The following is a 17508-nucleotide window of genomic DNA, read 5'->3' as shown; positions in this document are numbered from 1 at the left end:
CAGGATGCCAGGGAAAGGGATACAGCATCCCCTGTGGGGTCTGCAGGCCTGTGCCCGTGGGCCTGGTGTGATGGGAGCAGGGCCGTTCCCGTGGGAGCGGGCTGACGTGCTAATAAAGCTTCGCTAATGAGCTGGCACTGAGCCCAGACCTGGGGCCGGCAGAGGGGAGCGAGGGGCCAGGGCTGGTGGGGCTCACCCCCACCCCACACTGTGCATGGGTGAGGGCTGTGGGGCTGGCCCTAAGGGCACTGGGGGCACCCACTGCCCTGGCACCCGGCACAGGATGCCCTAGTGCTGCTTCCCCTGGAGCCCTGCTTCCAGAGCAACCCCACTGTCCAGGGATACTACTGCCGTGGCACTTACTGGGGTTCCTGCACCCACATAGCCCACTCCTCAGGGGTCTCACTCCTCAGGATCTTGCTCCCACACGTGTCCCGTTGTCCTGGGGATCCTGCTCTCACAGGTGTCCTGCTCCCCAGGAATCCCATTCCATTGGCGTCCAGTTTCCCCACAGGGGCCCTGCTCCCGGGGGGGCTCCCTGCACGTGCATGTCCATGTATCTGTGCTTCCCTGCTGTACGTCCATGCTGTCTGTCCTGCTGTCCATCCGTGTGCACTAACCCTGCACGTCCATGTCCGTATATCCCTGCTGTCCTGCTGCGCACCCACGTGGCACGCGTCTGTCTGTCTGTGCTGCCTCAGGCTGCTGTGTGTCATGCCTGCATGTCAGCACTTCACGCACCCCAGTGATGCCCGAGACCTGGGCACATTCACATCTTTATTCTCACCTCCGGCCTGCCGCCACCGCCAGCATCACCCCCGCCCCCCAATAATTTACAAAGTGTCAGGGGTGGCCCTCGGGCGGCCAGGCTGGCGACAGGAGCAGCGGAGCCACGCTGCAGCCAGCAGACCTGGGGCGATGGTGAGGGTCCGCAGCGGTGCCCCACCCTGTACAATATGTATTACACAGAGCTACCCAGAGCAACACAACACGTTAGAAAAGATCTACTCTTATGTACAGTATTTATAAAAAGCATCCCAGCCTCCACCACCTCGTAAAAAAATACGTCTCTTATGTACTTTGCCGCAGGACAGACTCCCCAACCTTGTGCTGCCCACCCTGCCGGGCTGCCCTCCGTACTGGGAGGGGAGGCGGGGGGTGGGAGAGCCGCTCTCTGGGTTTTGGCATGGTTTGGGGCATCCCAGCGGCATGGATGGATAAATGGATGGGTGGATGGTTGGGTGAGGGCTGTGGGGGTCTGAGTGCTGGCCCAGGGTGCAAGGCAAGCAGGGACAGCTTGGGTTGCTGGGGTGCCCATCACCCTGGCATCTGGGCATGCAGACAAGGGGTGCCTCCAGAGCCCTGAGCTTGCCCCCAGTGAGTGCTGCCCCAAGCCCTCCCGAAATCCCCCTCATGACCCTTGGGTGCAGCAGGCCCCCAGCAGCCAAGCCACAGCATGGGCAGGATGCCAGTGGCATGCGTGTCACCTCCCTGGAGCAACGCAGCTGGTCCCCATACATGGCCTAGGGATCAGCAGGGTCCTATCCGCAGGCACCAGGAGCCAGCACCTCCCCTGGCAGGCTCAGGAGCAGCAGGCCGGGTATCACCAGCCACAGCATGAGGACCACACTTGCCCACAGGGACCGGGGTGCTGCCGTGATGCCAGGGCAGTGGGTGGCATCTCTTTGGGGATGGCAGGATGGCAGGGGAGAGGGAGGGTGGCTTGGGCACAGGTGCTGTCACAGGCCCGACCGCTCCGCTGGATTCCAGCCCTCACGGACACTGTTCATCAGGCTCTTGATGCTGTCTGGGGGGGCCAGGAAAGTGCCCGGGCCTCCGTCCCCACGGCAGGCAGTGCCCTGCGCCCCTGGCAGTGCCTGCTGCTGGCAGCTCTCGGGGTGCAGAAGAGCTCCACCTGACAGCCAGCTCCAGGTGAGGTAGGGCAGTATTATTCTCCCCATTTTACAGATGGGGAAACTGAGGCGCAGAGCAGGGAGGGTGCCCGCTGGAGTGGCTGCGGGGCACAGGACCTGCCCCGGGCTCACTGCCCCATCCCGGACACAGGTTGAGAAGTCTCCATGCCTGCCATGGCTCATGCCCTCTCACCATCACCACAGGTGATGGGCAGCAACAGCGGAAGTCCCCAGGGAACCCTGGTGGGACTGCAGCATGGGGGCTGAGCCCGGGGTCAGCTCTCCCTGGGGCTCCGGGTGGGTGGGGGGGAGGTTGGCGTGGGCACCCAGCAGTGGCTAGTGGCTGCCGCCGCTCTTCCCCCCACCCGTGGCCCAGTCGATGATGATGAAGCTCAAGCTCATGATCATGAAGACCACCCCGAGGAGGGCAAAGCAGGCAGCCTGTGGGGACAAGGAAGGGGCTCAGGGAAGGCCAGGGTAACAGGGTTCCCAGCCAGCCTCAGAACCCCACACCTGTCCCCATCCTTGTACCCCTGCCCATGCTTACCAATATTTTGGGGGGGGAGCGCAGCGGCTCCTTGTCCTTGGGCATGATGCGGATGTAGAAGATGGCAGGGAAGATGAAGATGAGGCAGGGAGCAGAGGTGGCACCTGGAGCAGACAGGGACAGAGTGGGCAGGGGCCTCCCACCTTGCAACTCAGCCCTGCCAGCCCCACTGCCACGACAGGTCCTGTCCATCCCCACCCCCTCCTTGCCCCCCCGGTCCTGGCAAAGCCTTCCAAGAACTCAGGGACGCGGTGTGCTGGCACTGTCCCCACACCCCTCCTGCAGCCCGGGCCCTGGCACCGAGCTGAGCGCTGAGCAGGGGAGCCTGGCTGGGGCAATCAAGGGAAACACGCAGGGGAAGAGCGAGTGCCGGCACGGCACTGTGGGAACCAGCCTGCCAGGACAGGGATGGGATGGGATGGGGGATTCCCACAACCACCTGGTCCTGGCATGGTGAGAAGGGGAAACTGAGGCACAGGAGGGTCAGTCAAAGTTGAGCACCATGCTCAGCAGTCAGGACAGGGGCTGGCATGCTGCTGCAACACCCCGTGATTGAGGAGGGACAGGAGCAGGGCGCTGCCACCCACCAATCAAGCCGAAGATGCCGAGAATGGAGGGGGCAAAGATGACGAGGAGGTTGATGAAGGTCAGCAGGATCACGGCGATGGCAATGTGGCGGATCCAGCTGAAGCCTTTCCCTTGGAACAACATCTGCTGGATGGCCCGACGCACCTGGGGACAGGGACAGGGTATCACACTCCATGCTTGGAGGCAGGACGCATACCCTGTCACTGCAGTTCTGCTGGTCCCCATCACCCCTACTCCAGCCCTATCCCTATGGCCCTGCACCATCACCCCTTTCCTTTCCCAAGTTCTGACCCTGATGCCCCATTGGTCCCTGTCACCCCTTTACAGCCTTGTCCCTGTGGCCCTGCCTCAGCCCTGTCACCCCTGCCTCTGCCCCAGCCACGTTCCTGGCACCCAGAATGTCCTGTTCCCCAATGCCTGTTTTTATCCCTGCCTCAGTTTCCCTTCTCAAAGCCTGGGCCTGAAGCCACCTGGCATTCCTGTGGGGCCACTCACCGGGAAGAGGACGATGGGGACAGTGAGGGTGACAGCCGTCAGCACAGCCACACGCACACACAGGATTAGCACATCGAAGGGGTCCACCTTGTTGTACGTGTGCAGCAGCTCTGACTCCACACGGTCTGTGAACACCAGCAGGGAGCCCCAGGGTGAGCCCTAGCACCATCACCCCCCTGGCACAGGTGTGCCAGCCCCAGCCCCCTCCCTGAGGGCTCACCGTAAAACGTGAGGTAGCCGAAGAGGGCAGCCAAGAAGTACATGAGGTACATGACCGTGATGGAGATGTTGGAGATGCACTGCATCTTCTTCTTGGAGGGGCTGCAGGACACGGAGGGCTCAGCACAGCCCCGTGGCACCCACTGACACCCAGCACCCGCCCAGTGAGGAGGGGTGACGCCAAAACACTCTGGGTGTGTGGGGGATGTGCAGAGAGAGGCTGTGTCCCCTTTCCTGGGCACCATCCGATGTGTTGAATCACCCACCACCAAGCAGCCACCCACCCTCTCCGGGTGACAGCACCCACATCCCAGGGGTCACACCACCACCCCTGGATCATGGCACCCACCTCCCAGGGGTCATAGCACCCTTCCACCCATTCTGAGTCACAGCACACACCTCCCAGGAGTGATAGCACCCACCCAGGGTTATCCCACGGGTGATATTGCCTGCCCACCCACCCACCTCAGGTTGTATCATCCACCTCCTGAAACTGGTATCACCCACCCCAGGCCCTATCAGCCGCCATCCACCCACCCACTCAACCACCCAGGGTCACATCACCCACCTCCCCACGATGCCCCGGCGCAGGTCCCACACATGGACGGCGCTGCCTTTGGGTGGGCACCAGATGAAGCCCACCCCTCCCTGTGGATGCCCCCACCCAGGACTCACTCCTTCAGCTCCGTGTAGATGGGCAGGACCTCGGGGTGGCAGACGAAGGCGAAGGCCATGATGGGGATGGTGTACGCTGTCTGTGCAAGAGGAGGATGACTGACTGCTGGGGGCCCGGTGGCAGGTGCTGCCAGAACCAGGACCACCCGTCTGGGGTGCACAGGGTGGGGGCTCACCCAGAGCCTCAGGGGTGCGTCCCAGGTCCTTACCTGTGAGTTCAGGGTGAAAAAGCTGGGTGTGCAAGTGTCCTGGTCGGGGGCCTGGAGGACTGTGTAGCCATTCTGGTAGTCACTAGTGCTGACAGTGGTGACGTTGAGGATGCCCGTCATGTTCCCCTCCTGCTCCGGAAGCGGGCAGGGGATCTGGAACTTCTTGTAGATGACCTGAGGTGGGGGGGACATGAGGCCGGTCAGCTCTTGGTGACCCCAGCTCCCAGCACATGCTGCTCACACCAGCACCATGCCCAGCAGGACAGCAACCCTGCTGGGACCCCTCCAAGGGACTACCTTTGCTAGTGCTGCCCTGTGGCAATGCTGCTCCCCCAGCCTGTCCCTGTGGAAGTGGGCAGCGGCACAGAGCGAGACAGCAGCACGTGGAGGGGCCACATGTGCAGATGCCCCCCCGGCACCTTCCCCCTCTCCCTTTTCTCAACATTCAGTTTCTTCAGCTGAAAATAACCCAGCAGCTTGACAGCCCTGCCACAGCGTCTCTGCAGCCCCGAGCGCCCGCTGTCCCTGCTCCCTCTGCTGTCCCCACAGCAACCAGCCCAGCCTCACACCCCGGCAAGAGGGGTGCTCAGCACCCCAAGGCACCGGCACGTGCCCGTGGGCGCTCACCGAGATGAGGAAGAAGACCATACAGCTGAGGGAGAAGCCGCTGGCGTAGCCAAGGTAGCCTGGGGAGGGAGGAGAGTGGCTGGTGGGTGCGGGCGGGACCCCTGCAGTGACTAAGTGTCCCCTCCTCGCCCAGCACATGCAGGCTGGCGCCATCGCCCTGCGGGAGACCCAGGGTGCCAGACCCCAGTGCCATGGGTAGCATCTCCCTGACTTACCCAGCTGCTTCATGAGGGCCAGGGGCAGGATAATGGTGACAGAAACCAGGATCACCAGGTAGTTCCCGTTCATGTACCAGTCCCTGGAAGCAGAGGGCCTGCTCACCACCCCGCTCTGCTGGGGCACAGGGGGCAGAGGCAGCCGCTGGGGGGGCTGTCTGCCATTCCTTAAGCTGGCAAATCCCAGGGGCACTGGTGTCCCCTGAGGCTGGCATTCCTGCTTTGCTAACGTCCCTGGAGACCCCTGAGATGGCATCCTTGGGGACCCCTGAGGCCAGCAACCCTGGGGGCCCTTGAGCTAGGGTTCTGCCTACCCTCAAAGTGGGGCACCCACAAGGGCTAAGTTGCTAGTGGGGATGTGGGCATAGAGTGGGGGACCTATACCCAACCAGTCCCCCACCCTGCAGCCCCAGGTTCTGCTCAAGGAGGAAAGCCTGATCCCAAGGGGATGTGAGGAGCAGGGATTGGAAGTTCAGCTCGGTTTAATCTCACCCAGGGGCTTATTCAGCACTGACAGTTATCAAAAATAGTAGTGGCTTAATGATAGTAAATCCCTGCCACGGGCTGCACAGCTGGAGCCAGAGCCCCGGCGCCTGCCCGGGGAAGGCACGCAGTCAGAGTGGGCAGGAGACACTCACGTCGTCTTCTCCTCCAGGTTCAGGAAGGTCTGGATGACCAGAGGCACTTCAGATTTGACGATGTACAGGTAGCTGGACATGGCTGCAGGGCAGAACGAGGTCTTGCTGCACCGGTGTTCTCTGGTGCCATCCCCTGTCCCCAGCCCCGACGGGACCCCCAGCGCCATCCTCACCTCCGATGTTCTGCAGCGTGATGGCGATGGCCGCAGCCAGCTTCCCCGGCGTGCCGAAGGCTCGGTAGCCCAGCTGCTCATAGGCTCGAATGCCTGTGGGATGGGGAGCGGTGGCGGGTGAGAGTCGGGACGGGAGCCCCCGGCACGGCCCTGCTGAGGACTTGGCACTCACCCACAATGCCCGAGGACTTGAGCAGGAGGTGGATGGAGTAGCTGGAGAGCAGGGCCACCGCTGTGAGGAGGAAGCTGCAGGAGGATAGCAGTTACCAGTGGGTCACAGCACAGGGCTCAGACATGGCTGTGGGGCAAACCCCATGCAGATGTGCTCTGCCTGTGGGCAGCTGTCCTGGCAGAACACCGCCCCCTTGCCTCAGCACCTGCTCAGCATTCATGGGGCAGATTCAGTCCACGTCTCCGCACCCAAAAGGAGCCATCACTCATGTCCTTCAAGCCACTTTTGGAAATCTGACTTTGCAGTAAGGAAGACAAACCTTCACCCTCCTCCTCCTCCTCCCCCAAAGTGGGGCACAGCACTCAGCAGAGCAGGCTGACATGCCAGCAATGGGCATTGCTCAGCCAGCAGGACACTGGACCCTGCATCACCACAAGTCAGAGACTTCTTTCTTGCCTGCACCCACCGATCCCCTTGGAGGAGCCCTCCACACCCGGACACCCCCCCCATGCCCCCATGGCACTCACAGGAAGAGGATGATGCCGGTGTTGGCCATGGCATATGCCAGCCCCAGGATGCCACTGCCCATGATGGCATTGCTCAGATTGAAGACGGACATCCCGAAAGACGTCTTCCCTTCAAACTGTTCAAAGGACACAACGGGGAAGGGATGCACCGGTCACACTGGGAGCTTGCCCCATCCCACCCCACCACCGTGCCCATGCTGCTACTCACATCAGTGAAGTGTGTCTGCTTCTTCTCAGCACCGTGGGGCAGGAACTCCTCCATCTCTGCCACGCCAGTCTGGTTCTCCTCAAATCTGTCCATAGAGGGGAGAGGAGTGCAGCCAAAGTAGAGACAAGGGCCATCAGCACTGGCTGGTATCTCAAGGGCAGGGAGCAGCTCGGAAGACCCCCCCCCAAATCCCTGGCACTGCTGCTTGCCCTGAGGCCCCTACCTGTCACCGGCCAGTGAGGGGACAGTGGACGCGGTGAGAGCGGCCGTGTGCTTCCCATTGGGCACCAGCTCCACCATCTCGGCCTGGAGGGGCACGTCCGTGGAATCCATGGCTGGGACACAGCCGGGCTTGCTATGGGCTCTACTCAGGCTCTGCAAGAGGGAGGCAATAGAGGTCCAGCTCTGGGCAGGAGCACCAGAGGGGCTGGCCTGGAGACTCACAAGTCCTGCCTCCACCAGGGACACTGGAGTTGGGCCCAGCACCAGCGCTGGTGGCACGGCAGGGACAGGCACCCGGGGATGAGAGAGCCACCGAGCCAGGCATCACCGCGGCTGTGCTTCTCCCTTCTGCCCGCTCAGCACACAATGTCCCATGGAACTCAGCCCCAGCTCCAGGACGCCACCAGAGTCCCAATGGGGGACTGTGCCCTCACCCAGCCAGACATCCCACAGCCCACCCCATTCCCTTGCTCACAGCACAGCAGTGCCCAGCCCCAGCGTCCCCATCCACGCCGCCTGCCAACCTCCACTCCCCTGCCCGCAGCTCTCAGCTCCGTGACTCAGTTTCCCCTCCTGGAGACGGGTGCCAGCAGGCGAGTGGGGATGTTTGGGAGGGCGGCAGGGGACGGTGCAGGGAGCTCAGGGACCCCCTAGCCACCGTTACGTAAAGCCCGCGGTGCTCCCCGGCGCGAAGGGCTCACCCACATCCCGCCGCTACCGGGGTGCCAAGGCGGGGGGCTCGGGGGCACGTCAGGGCTGGACAAACGGAGCAGGAAAGAGCGTGGGGCCGGGAGACAGCTCCTTGGCAGTGGAAGGCGGCCGGGCTGCCGAGCGCGGGACGCCTTGGCACGCCGCACAAAGCCGCCTCTGTGCGAGCCCCGGCCCTCCCCGCCCCGCTGGGAAACGGCACAGGGTGGCTTTCTGGGGCAGGCTGGCAGCCGGGGCAGGGTCCCGCCACCCCCCACTGCCCCGAGGGGCTGGGGTCTTGTCCAGCTGGCCGGGGGGCTCCACACTGGGGCTCTGTCCAGCCGAGGGCCGGTGCCACCCAGCTGGAGGTTGGGCCTGGCGGGGATGCAGTGCGGTCCCCAGTCCCGGGAGGAGGATGCTGCCCCACCACCCCGCTGCCTGGGGTGGCCGTGGGGTGAGTAGGGGACATGACCATCTTTATGCTCCCAGGGGACTGGTGTCCTCAGAGGTCTGAGGAGCCTTCCCACAGCACAGTCAGGTTCAGCAGTCCTTCTGGCACGCAAGGGAAGGATGAAACGGCAGGGTGTGGGTGCCAGCACCTCCGGTCTCCTGAGCCGCTGCCCTGCTTTTCCCTTGCCCGTCCAGGCCACAGAGACTACCTGGCAGGGTCATCCCAGGCCACACACTGGCTGCTGGCACTGTCACGGGGGCCTAGCCCCTAAGGGGGGGGCCCAGGGTGGTGGGCACGTATTTGAGCCACTCAGCCTGCAGCACCCAGCCAGGTGGGAAAACTGAGGCAGGACACGGGCCAGCAGGGACCAGAATGAGAAGGTTCAGCCATGCGGAGGATGAGAGGGAAGCACGGGGCGGGCTCCGGGTGATGATTTATCCCCTCCACTAGGCCTCCGCTTGGGATGGATCCAGGCATGAACAAGGCTGCCAGCACGTCCAAAAGCCACCGTTAACTCTACGCCTTCCCACCACCTTGGGCAGGCATCACCGAACCCACCGCTCACACAGTATGGGATTGAGGGGGGCAGCAGATCCGTGATGTTCCATCACCCCCCCTAAGCCCCCCACTGCCACTAGGCTGCCTTGCGGCAGGGCTTCACCGCATCTCGCTGGAGGCAGGCAGGAGCTGCCCGCTCCCCTGCCCGCTCCCCCACGGGCGCCAGGAAGGCTGGGCACTCTTGTCTGCAGCCCCTTTCTTCTCCCAGGTTATAATTACACCTCTCTGGGCAGCTCAGGAAATACCAACTTCTTCCCCCAAGCGTCTCTCGGAATAGCAAGCGGCACGGCCGAACTCATTCAGCATGCACCGGGCTTCGTGCTGCCACCCAGACGCTTCCTCCTGCCGAGCAGCCCTGGCACAGCCTTGGCACAGCCCGGGCACAGGCCCAGCACCACTCACTGCCACTTCCCCAGCTGGCCCTGGCCTTTGCCCCTTGGCCAGGGTCTCCTGGTGGCAGCGGCCAGGGCGAGGAGGGAGATGAAAGAGGAGGGAGCATGAGATGATTCGATCGGGCAGTGCGAGCCCTGTCTGCTGCTGTTTGCCTTGCGATAAGGCAGAACAACAAATACAGAGCGATGGGTGGCCCTGAAGGGGTGGCTTGGTTCCCCTCCAGGCTGGGGTTGGTGGGTTCACCGCCCCTCTGTGTGCCCACCTTAGTCGGGAACCCTCTGCTCTGGGCAAAGAGCATCCCCTCAGGGATCTCTTCCCTCAGCATGCCACCACGCAGATGGGATGCTGTCATCTTCACTGCCGTGTTGGGTAGCCCACATGCTGCCTGGCATCGTCCCACTCCTGACCACCAGCCCCAGCGCCTGCTCGCCCAGCCTGATGGGATGGACCTGGCCACAAGTGCGGGCACGGAACCCCGCCGCTGTGGCACCCAGGGCCACGCTCCTGGGGGTGCTGAGCGAGCTGCACCCACTGCCCAGCGTGCGCCTCTCCGCTGCCCGCTCTGTTCTGGGACACAAGGACAGCGACAGACAGCCCCGCTGCAGCCAGACCTCCCGCCTCTCCCGGGCTGCTCCGGCTGTCCCAGCGCTCGGCGACACCCCACCAACACTACGGTGTGGGCAGACAGCCGGAGCTGCGCCCTGGTGCCGTCCCGCAGCCCCTGCAGATGGAACACGGAGCCGGATGCGTGGGACGGCACGTACCGTCCCGCCGGCCACGTCTGCGCTTCAGGGGAGGCTGCGTTTGGTCTCGCACACCGCGTCCCGGCCAGCACAGGCGCCCGCCCGCCCTCGCTGGGATGGGGACGCGTGTGTGGGGCGGCAGGGCTCCCAAATCCCTGCCCTGCCGGGGTCTGGCAGACGGGCGGTCCCGGGCTCACCCCGGCCCCCTTCCAGCCTTCCTCGGGGACCAGGGTACTGTGGTGAAGGCTTCAGTTCTAAAAGGGGCTGCATCCCTCTCTCAGCCTCACCTCTCGCTTCCACGCAGACTTTAGTTAAAAGTTGGAAAATCCCAGCGGGAGCGAGGCACAGGCAGGCAGGAGTGGGGGGCTGGGCAGGAGAGCTCTGTCGGTGCCAGCAGATATTGGGTGGGAGATCCATCGCATCCGCCAGCGTAGCCAGGGGATGTGTATTACCCTGGGCAAGCCCAGCTCCTGCACTGTGCCATTTCCCCCAGTCAAGCCCCGGCACGGTCCCCACCAGCCCAGGCGGTGCTGCTGGAGCGCTGGGGACCGGCAGCCGGTGCCTGCCAGCCGTGCCTGTGCCAGGCAGTGCCAGCCCGGGGGGCCGCGGCCCACCGTGTGCCCACAGCCCCCAACACCCCTCTGCGAGCACCCACCGCTCCCACCTGTGGGGAGCCAAGGCGCAGGGTCTCCCTGGCAGCAGGTGAGCGCTCCCTCAGGCCGGGGACCCCCACAAGGCAGAGACTCACTGCCCATCTCCTCTCCCTTGCAGATGAATCCTTGATAATCCGGCCCAGCTGGGGCCGTGGGACTATTCCGGGTGATAATCCGGCTTTAGCGCCAAGCCTGCCGCAGCTGCCGGCCTGCGTGCTGGCAGCCAGGTATCCCGCTGCTGCCGGTGTGTGCCAGGGGGATGGCAGCCCCCCCCGCCCGGGCCCGCCTGCCCAGGTGGCTGTTCGGGTTTCAGCAGAGCCGGGCACACAGGTCTCATATTCCCTTGAGGCTGTGCTGATGAGCGAGCCCTGCCAGGGAGATGGGCAGCATGGGCAGGGATGCCAGTCACGTTCCCCCCACTGCCATCAGCTCCTGCGCTGGTGCTGGGCCCAGGGTGACCCCAGTTTGGGGTCCCTGGTCAGCCTCTGGCACTGCTGTGGGCACAAGGGTGTGTGGGCGCAGCTGGGCAATAGCCCAAACCTGGGTGGTCCCTGGGCAACCCCTCCCCAGGGAAATTGACCCTAGCAGGGCACACAGCAGAGAAATCTCTCTCTCCTTGCCCTCCACAGAGAACCCCCCGCGCCACGGCTGCCCTGGGAGTAGGGTCTGTCCTTACCTTGAAGCATACACAGCCATAGCTTTCCCCCCAGCCTGCCTTCCTAAAATTGGCAACCCAAACCTGGTTTTAACCTGTGGTGTTCCACCCCTCCACCTCCCAGATAAACAAAGGCAGCGTCAGGGTGACACCTCCCCCAGAGGAAAGTGGGCACCCAAAGGGGCAAATCCAGCCATTCAGGGGATGGCCAGGCACCTCACCTTTGGGGCAAAGGTTCTGGAAGGCACCTGCATGGGCATGGGAACCCCAGCAGCTGTGGGAAAGGATGGCTGGAGACAACCTGTCTGGTGCACGGCTAGAGAACCTCTCTGGGTAGCCCTGCTGTAGACCTTCCTCAAACAGATCTGTGGGAGATTCTCCTGAGATCCTCTGGAGATGACAGCCCCACAAGCTGGTCATGCCAGGCAGCCCCACTCATGGCCTCAGCACAAGCTGGTTAGAGTAGGCACTGCTCCTGGACTCACCTCACCTCTATCAGCCCCAAACACCACACCATGGCTCAGCTTTGGGTCGGGCAATTCCCCTGTGCTCCAGCCAGCGCAGGATTGGCAGTAGCAAGTAGGAACAAGTGGCTCTGGAAGCTGCTGTCCTGGCTAGCAGGGCTCTGGCAGCACCAACACCTGCCTGGGCACTTCTGGCCATCGCTGTTGCACCGCGTGGACAGCCATGTCCATCCAGGTTCTCACCTCTAAGAGCACAAGTGGCACCCATAATCCTGGGGGACAACTCTGCCTGAGCCTGAAAATGTCCCTGCATGCAGAACATGCCAACAGCTGAGCTGGCCTGTGGCCGCTGTCCTGCAGCAACAGACGTGCTAGGGTCTGGGACACACCAGGGAGGGGAAAGACAGTTCAAGGAAGAGGGTGGTGGGGCCAAACATCATGGTGGGGACATGAAGAGGGTCTTCCAGTGCCAGAGCCATGGTGCAGCTCAGCCACAGCATCACCTGCCAGGCACACAACCCAAGATGGGGCCACGCTGCAGGTATCAGCCATCTCCATCCTGCCACATCCTCTAACATCCAAGCACCAGTACCGAGGCAAGCTGGGAAGAGCAGTGAGGAAGCTGAGGCCAGGTAAGGGGAGCCATGTCCAGTGCTGGGACAACCCAGGCCGTTGCTGTCACCTGCCAGCTCAAGTCCATGTGGTACAAGGTCAGGTGGCAGATGCAGCTGGCAGTGTGGGGATGGGGACGGGGTGGGCACAGCACGAGGCCAGTGGCACTCATTGTGGTTCTTGGGGAGGCTGGGTGAGACACCAGCTTGAGCCCAGCAGCACTAGGCTGTATGATGGGTTTTGCTCTGAACTTCAAACATGGCCTTTTGGGAACACAGGGCCACCCAGGGAAGATGGTGGCACTGCAGAGAATGATGGACAAACAGTGCCTGGAAAAAAACATGTCAGGTTTTCTACCACAGCTCTGGAGTTTTGTTTTGCCTTGGAAGCAAGATGCCTTCCAGAAGTTCACACTCCCCAAAACACGACTGGCCTTAGCGAGATGACACAGAGCGGTCAACAGCAAAAACCCCAAGGTGCCATGTGCTGCTGGCAGTGCTGGGGACATCGGGAGGGCCTGGCCTCAGCCACAGCCCCCTGTGCCTCCTGCACCCCCAGCACAGCCCCCTGTACTCATCAGGAGCCACGATCCTCCCGAGCCCCATGGCACCACCACCGTGCCTGGCCGCCCCACTCTCACCATTGGAGCAGCCCGACATGTGCTCCACGGGGACAGCTGGCTGTGCCCCGCTGGCATGGGGGACCCAGGCAGTCCCAGACCTGCGTCAGCGCCTGGGGAGGCATGTGGCGGCTGGGACTCACGTGGCGAGGAGAGCCGGGGGCACGGGGGTCCGTCCCGTCCCCGACCCGCCTCTGTTTTCTCAAGGGTTGCACTTCCAAAGGAGCCCGTGGGATTCCGCTCCTTCCCCCCATCCCCACGCGCCAAGGAAAATAGGCTCTGCCGGTGCTTGTTTGTTTGCCGTGGCCGCGGCCCCGGCGTGTGATTACAGCTGCAGCACGGCCGGGTGCTGCGGGGCCCTTTGCACCTCAGCCAGGGTCCCCCGCAGTGCCAGCACTCCCGTGCCACCCCCGAGTGGGATGGAGTGTCCCACTGCCCCTTAGCAGCCCTGGCCACCAGAGCCAAGGCACACCGGCGCTCCGTTCTGGGACCCAGGGCAGCGTGGCGAGGCACAGGCGGCTTTCTCTGGGGCACCCCCTTGAAGCCACAGGGACTGGGCAGGTCTAACACCTCATCTTGGGCCTGGTCCAAACACCAGTGGAAAATTCCCCATCTCCTCCGCGTCAGCTCGGCACAGCCATGCCTTCCGTGGCCAGCCAGGGTTCTGCCTCCCTGCCATCCCACCTGTTGGGGACACGCCAGGTCCCCGGTCTCACCCATGCCACCGCAGAGCCAGCTCAGCTTGGGGACCCCAAGTCCAGCAACCACCTGCTGCGGTTCGGTTTCCCTTGGGGAAGATTTCTCTCCAGTGGGACTTTCACGGCTGACACGGCAGAGAGGGCCACCATGCCGGCTGGCACAGGACACGCGTGGACGACAGGAACGCAATGTGCTGCCTGCCTTTCCACACTGCTGTCCCGGGCAGCCAGGCTCTATAAATACCACAGCCTATGGAATCACCGCACGCAGGTCCCAGCCAGCCCCAGTGCCCATCACTCTCCCTGCCCGTGCCCCCTGCTCCAGCACCCCGACACCCTGACACCCGATCCTGGCCACAGCCGCTTCCAGCCTTCAGAAACATATGTCGTTCCCGCAGGAGATTAAAAATTAAAGCAGAAAAAAGGGAAAGTAAAGGGAGTTTGGGGGTAAGTGTCACTATGAGTATCAGCGGAATGATGCACGCCGAAGCCCCCAGCATCGCGATCCGGGCAGGGGCAGCGTCAGGGCGCTGGGGTACCCAGGCGGTACGGCAGGGCTCTGCCTCCCACTGCCCTCGCGGGATCCGTCACCCACCCGTGGGAAGGTGCCAGCCGCTGGGAAGTGGCAGGAGTACAGCAAAGCAAACAGCCCCGGGGCGCTGCCACCTGCCAAAGCTGCAGGGGCCCGGAGTCTTCCCGGCGCTGCCCGGCGCCGGGAGGAGGAGGAGAGAACGGAGAAAGAGAGAGTCGGGCTATGGGAGGAAAGCGGGGCCGGCGAAAGACGGGTCGGAAAGGACTGGATGGGGGTGCGGAGGAGAATTAGTGGAGATGAGGGGTCCGAGCGCCCGGGACCACGGCCTCCAACCACGGAGCTTCACGGAGGGGAAGGCAGCGACCCTGGGAGTGCGAGCAGCAGGGAAGATCGGAGACACCTACCTGCCCTCTGTCTCTCCGCGGTGCCTCTGCTGCGGGCTGGGGCAAGCAGCCCCCGGTGGCCGGTGCCGCGGATTAGACTATCCTGCGACCGTAATCCCGGCGGAGCCGGAGATTAAACCGGACCCGAGCCCGCCCCCAGCGCGAAGGCTCCCAATCTCCTCTCCGCCGGGGCACAGGAGGAGCGCTGGGGAGCGGGTGGAGCGACCGCCCTGCATCGCCGACCCCGCCCCGCCCCGCCCCGCCCCGGCGGGACCACCGCTCCTCCAGCACAGCCGCCCGCCGGGCATCGACACCCCACGGGGCATCAGTGTCCCACCGGGAATCAGTGTCCCACTGGGCATCACCTCCCGCAAGTGAGTCAACCCCTCCACCCGGCATCATCCCACACCCGGCATCATCCCACACCGGGCATCAGCGTCCAGGCGGCGCTGCCCTGTCTGGAATAGGCACAGCACCGAGCAACCCCAACACACCTCCCCAGGTATCTGTGCCCCTCTAGGCACGATCACTAACTATATCGGGCACCCCTGTCCTGCCAGGTATTGACACCACAGCGGGCATTCCTTACCGACAGCAGCTGAGGCTCCTGCCGAGGCCAGTGGCTGCTTGCAAAGAAGCAGAGCTGGGGCAGTCACTCTAATCTACCTGAAGGGCTAAACCCAGAATGTGTTGAGTGCGGGCACAGCGTTTTCCCCTCTCCTAGACAGGGACAGGTCACACAGCAGCACTCCTTCAGTCAGATTCTCTCCCTGGCCTGGGAAGCTGAGGCTGTTCCCACGTTAAGCCAGCCCAGCCGGCTGCCCTGCTCCTGGTGCCCACTGCCCTCACAGCACTCCCCCCAGCGTCTCAGCACACTGGGAGTAAACAATCCATGTGGAATCACCTCAACAAAACCCAGAGCAAGTGGGACAGGCCAGCCTCCTCCTCCAGTCTCCATCAAATCTCCCCACTTGAGCTGAAAGAGGTCTATTTTCATGAAGACACAAATCCCCATAAAAGCTCCCCAAAGAGGAAATTTCTCCCAAGTGCATCCCATGTGCTTTAGGGAGAGCCATGAGCTCTGGTGAGTCACCAGCTGTGTCCCCAAAGATTCCCTGTCCCTTTACAAGGTCTGTCACCCCTAAACTGCCTCCTGCTCCTCTGTCCCGCCCAGATTTTATTTCAGAGGAAAACTTTGGGGGTCCACGCTTGGGAGTCCACCCACCTCCCATGCTGAGCTGCAAACCCTGCCCAGCTGCTGCGCGTTGGCAGAACGGCTCCGCATGCTGCTGGAAGGTTTTATTTGTGTTATGAATATCTTTCATAAATCCCTGCGAAGCCTCGGGCAGCCTGGGATGGAAACGGCTTTGCCAGTCAGCAGTGAGCGTCACCATCGGGAGAAGAGGCACCCTCTCGCCTGGACATCGAGGGATGTTAAATATTCAGTGGCAGCTCTGCCCTCACGCTCCCGGCAATCCCGCGGCTCCTGTTACTGCCGCTCTCCTTTGGCTGGAGACATACATCCATTAACTAATTTCTAATAACAGCAGCATGCGTAAGTGCTGAACCAGCGCTGGCTGGCACGCCGGGGGACTGGAGGCAGCCAGGTTTGGCAGTGTGACGGGGGAGCCAGAGGCACCCAGAGGATGGACATGGCTGGCTCCAAGCCATCAGCTTAACCCTTTCCCTGCTCTGGAGAAGGCGGGTGCAGCCACGTGGCACCTGTGGAGAGACGTCCCGGGATGGGTGGCAACGCAACTCACCAGGGCTGTAAAAGGCAGCCAAGCGCTTCCGCCCTGTGAGCAAACACAGCACAGGTGCTGGGCACGGGGACAGGCGGTGTGGCCCAATGGCACAGGGTGCAGCGACTGCTGAGGGGCAGCACGCTGGAGGACCTGTGGGAAGTGATTTGGAGGCTGTCTGCTCCTTCCCAGCCTCCAAACGCCCTTCCCCTGCAATTGGCGCAAATGCAGCCATGCCTGCTTTTTTACAGACCCCTCTCTTGTCTCCAGGCTGTGACACCCCTCTCCAGTGTTTCCACTTTCCAGGCGGGCAGAGGACATGGGCTCCACCATGTCAAACTGGAGCTTTGTGAAAAATCAAAGCAGTGGGGAGAGGAGGAAAAGAGAGCGAAGATGTCCCCAAAACCTCCCAAAGCCTGTCCCAGCCTCCCTCAGTTGGCACGCAGTAGCTGCAGGCTCATGCAGCCAGGCTGGCAACAGAAGAGCCACGAGAGGGGTGAGCTAAGACCCCGCTCTCGAGCTCCTGAGCCCTCTGGTCAACAGCGCTTCCTTCCCCAGTGCAGCTCTGACCAGTCTCACCAATGGCTCTGGTGGTGTCAGGGCTCCAGTGGATTGCAAAATTGCAGTCGTGCGGTTTTCTCCAGCTGGCTGGAAAGTTTGACGCTGGATTCCCGTATGTGAGGAGCCTTCAGGGGAGCACGGCACAGCACGGCTCATCTCTCCAGCAGCATCCTGCCTCACCAGTGGCAGGGAGCCGAGTGCCGTGCCAGAGCCCTTGCCCTCAGCACACCTCCGTGGGGTTTGACTTCGCACAACTTCCCCCAGCCAAAAGCTGCCCTATTTCTTATCCTTCAGCCGTGCTTTGAGATCAAAGATTAAAGTGAACCCAT

The 17508-nt window shown here is 62.9% G+C and overlaps 1 protein-coding gene across 4 annotated transcripts; it reads right to left on the bottom strand.

Moving 5' to 3' along the window:
* Nucleotides 1-1005: 1005 nt before the first annotated feature.
* On the bottom strand, nt 1006-17320 carry SLC38A3 (solute carrier family 38 member 3). Of its 4 annotated transcripts, none has more exons than XM_040076101.1 (16): nt 17198-17320; nt 7430-7581; nt 7207-7291; nt 6999-7114; nt 6472-6545; nt 6300-6392; nt 6127-6208; nt 5489-5571; nt 5274-5332; nt 4647-4820; nt 4438-4517; nt 3764-3864; nt 3544-3668; nt 3048-3192; nt 2461-2564; nt 1006-2354 (listed from the first exon to the last, which is right to left on the bottom strand). In XM_040076101.1, the coding sequence occupies exons 2-16, from the start codon at nt 7537-7539 to the stop codon at nt 2250-2252; spliced, it is 1536 nt and encodes a 511-aa protein (XP_039932035.1). In that variant the 5' UTR covers nt 7540-7581; nt 17198-17320; the 3' UTR covers nt 1006-2249. The 4 variants fall into 4 exon arrangements, with proteins under 4 accessions (XP_039932035.1, XP_039932033.1, XP_039932032.1 ...); XM_040076099.2 differs by lacking the exon at nt 17198-17320 and adding an exon at nt 14898-15048; XM_040076098.2 differs by lacking the exon at nt 17198-17320 and adding an exon at nt 8130-8214.
* Between the last annotated feature and the right edge of the window lie 188 nt (nt 17321-17508).

Source organism: Hirundo rustica, chromosome 12 (genome assembly GCF_015227805.2).
Source record: "Hirundo rustica isolate bHirRus1 chromosome 12, bHirRus1.pri.v3, whole genome shotgun sequence".
In the NCBI taxonomy this organism is placed as follows: Eukaryota; Metazoa; Chordata; class Aves; order Passeriformes; family Hirundinidae; genus Hirundo; species Hirundo rustica.
Note: the sequence above shows the minus strand (reverse complement) of the source record. Positions and strands in the feature narration are given on the sequence as shown.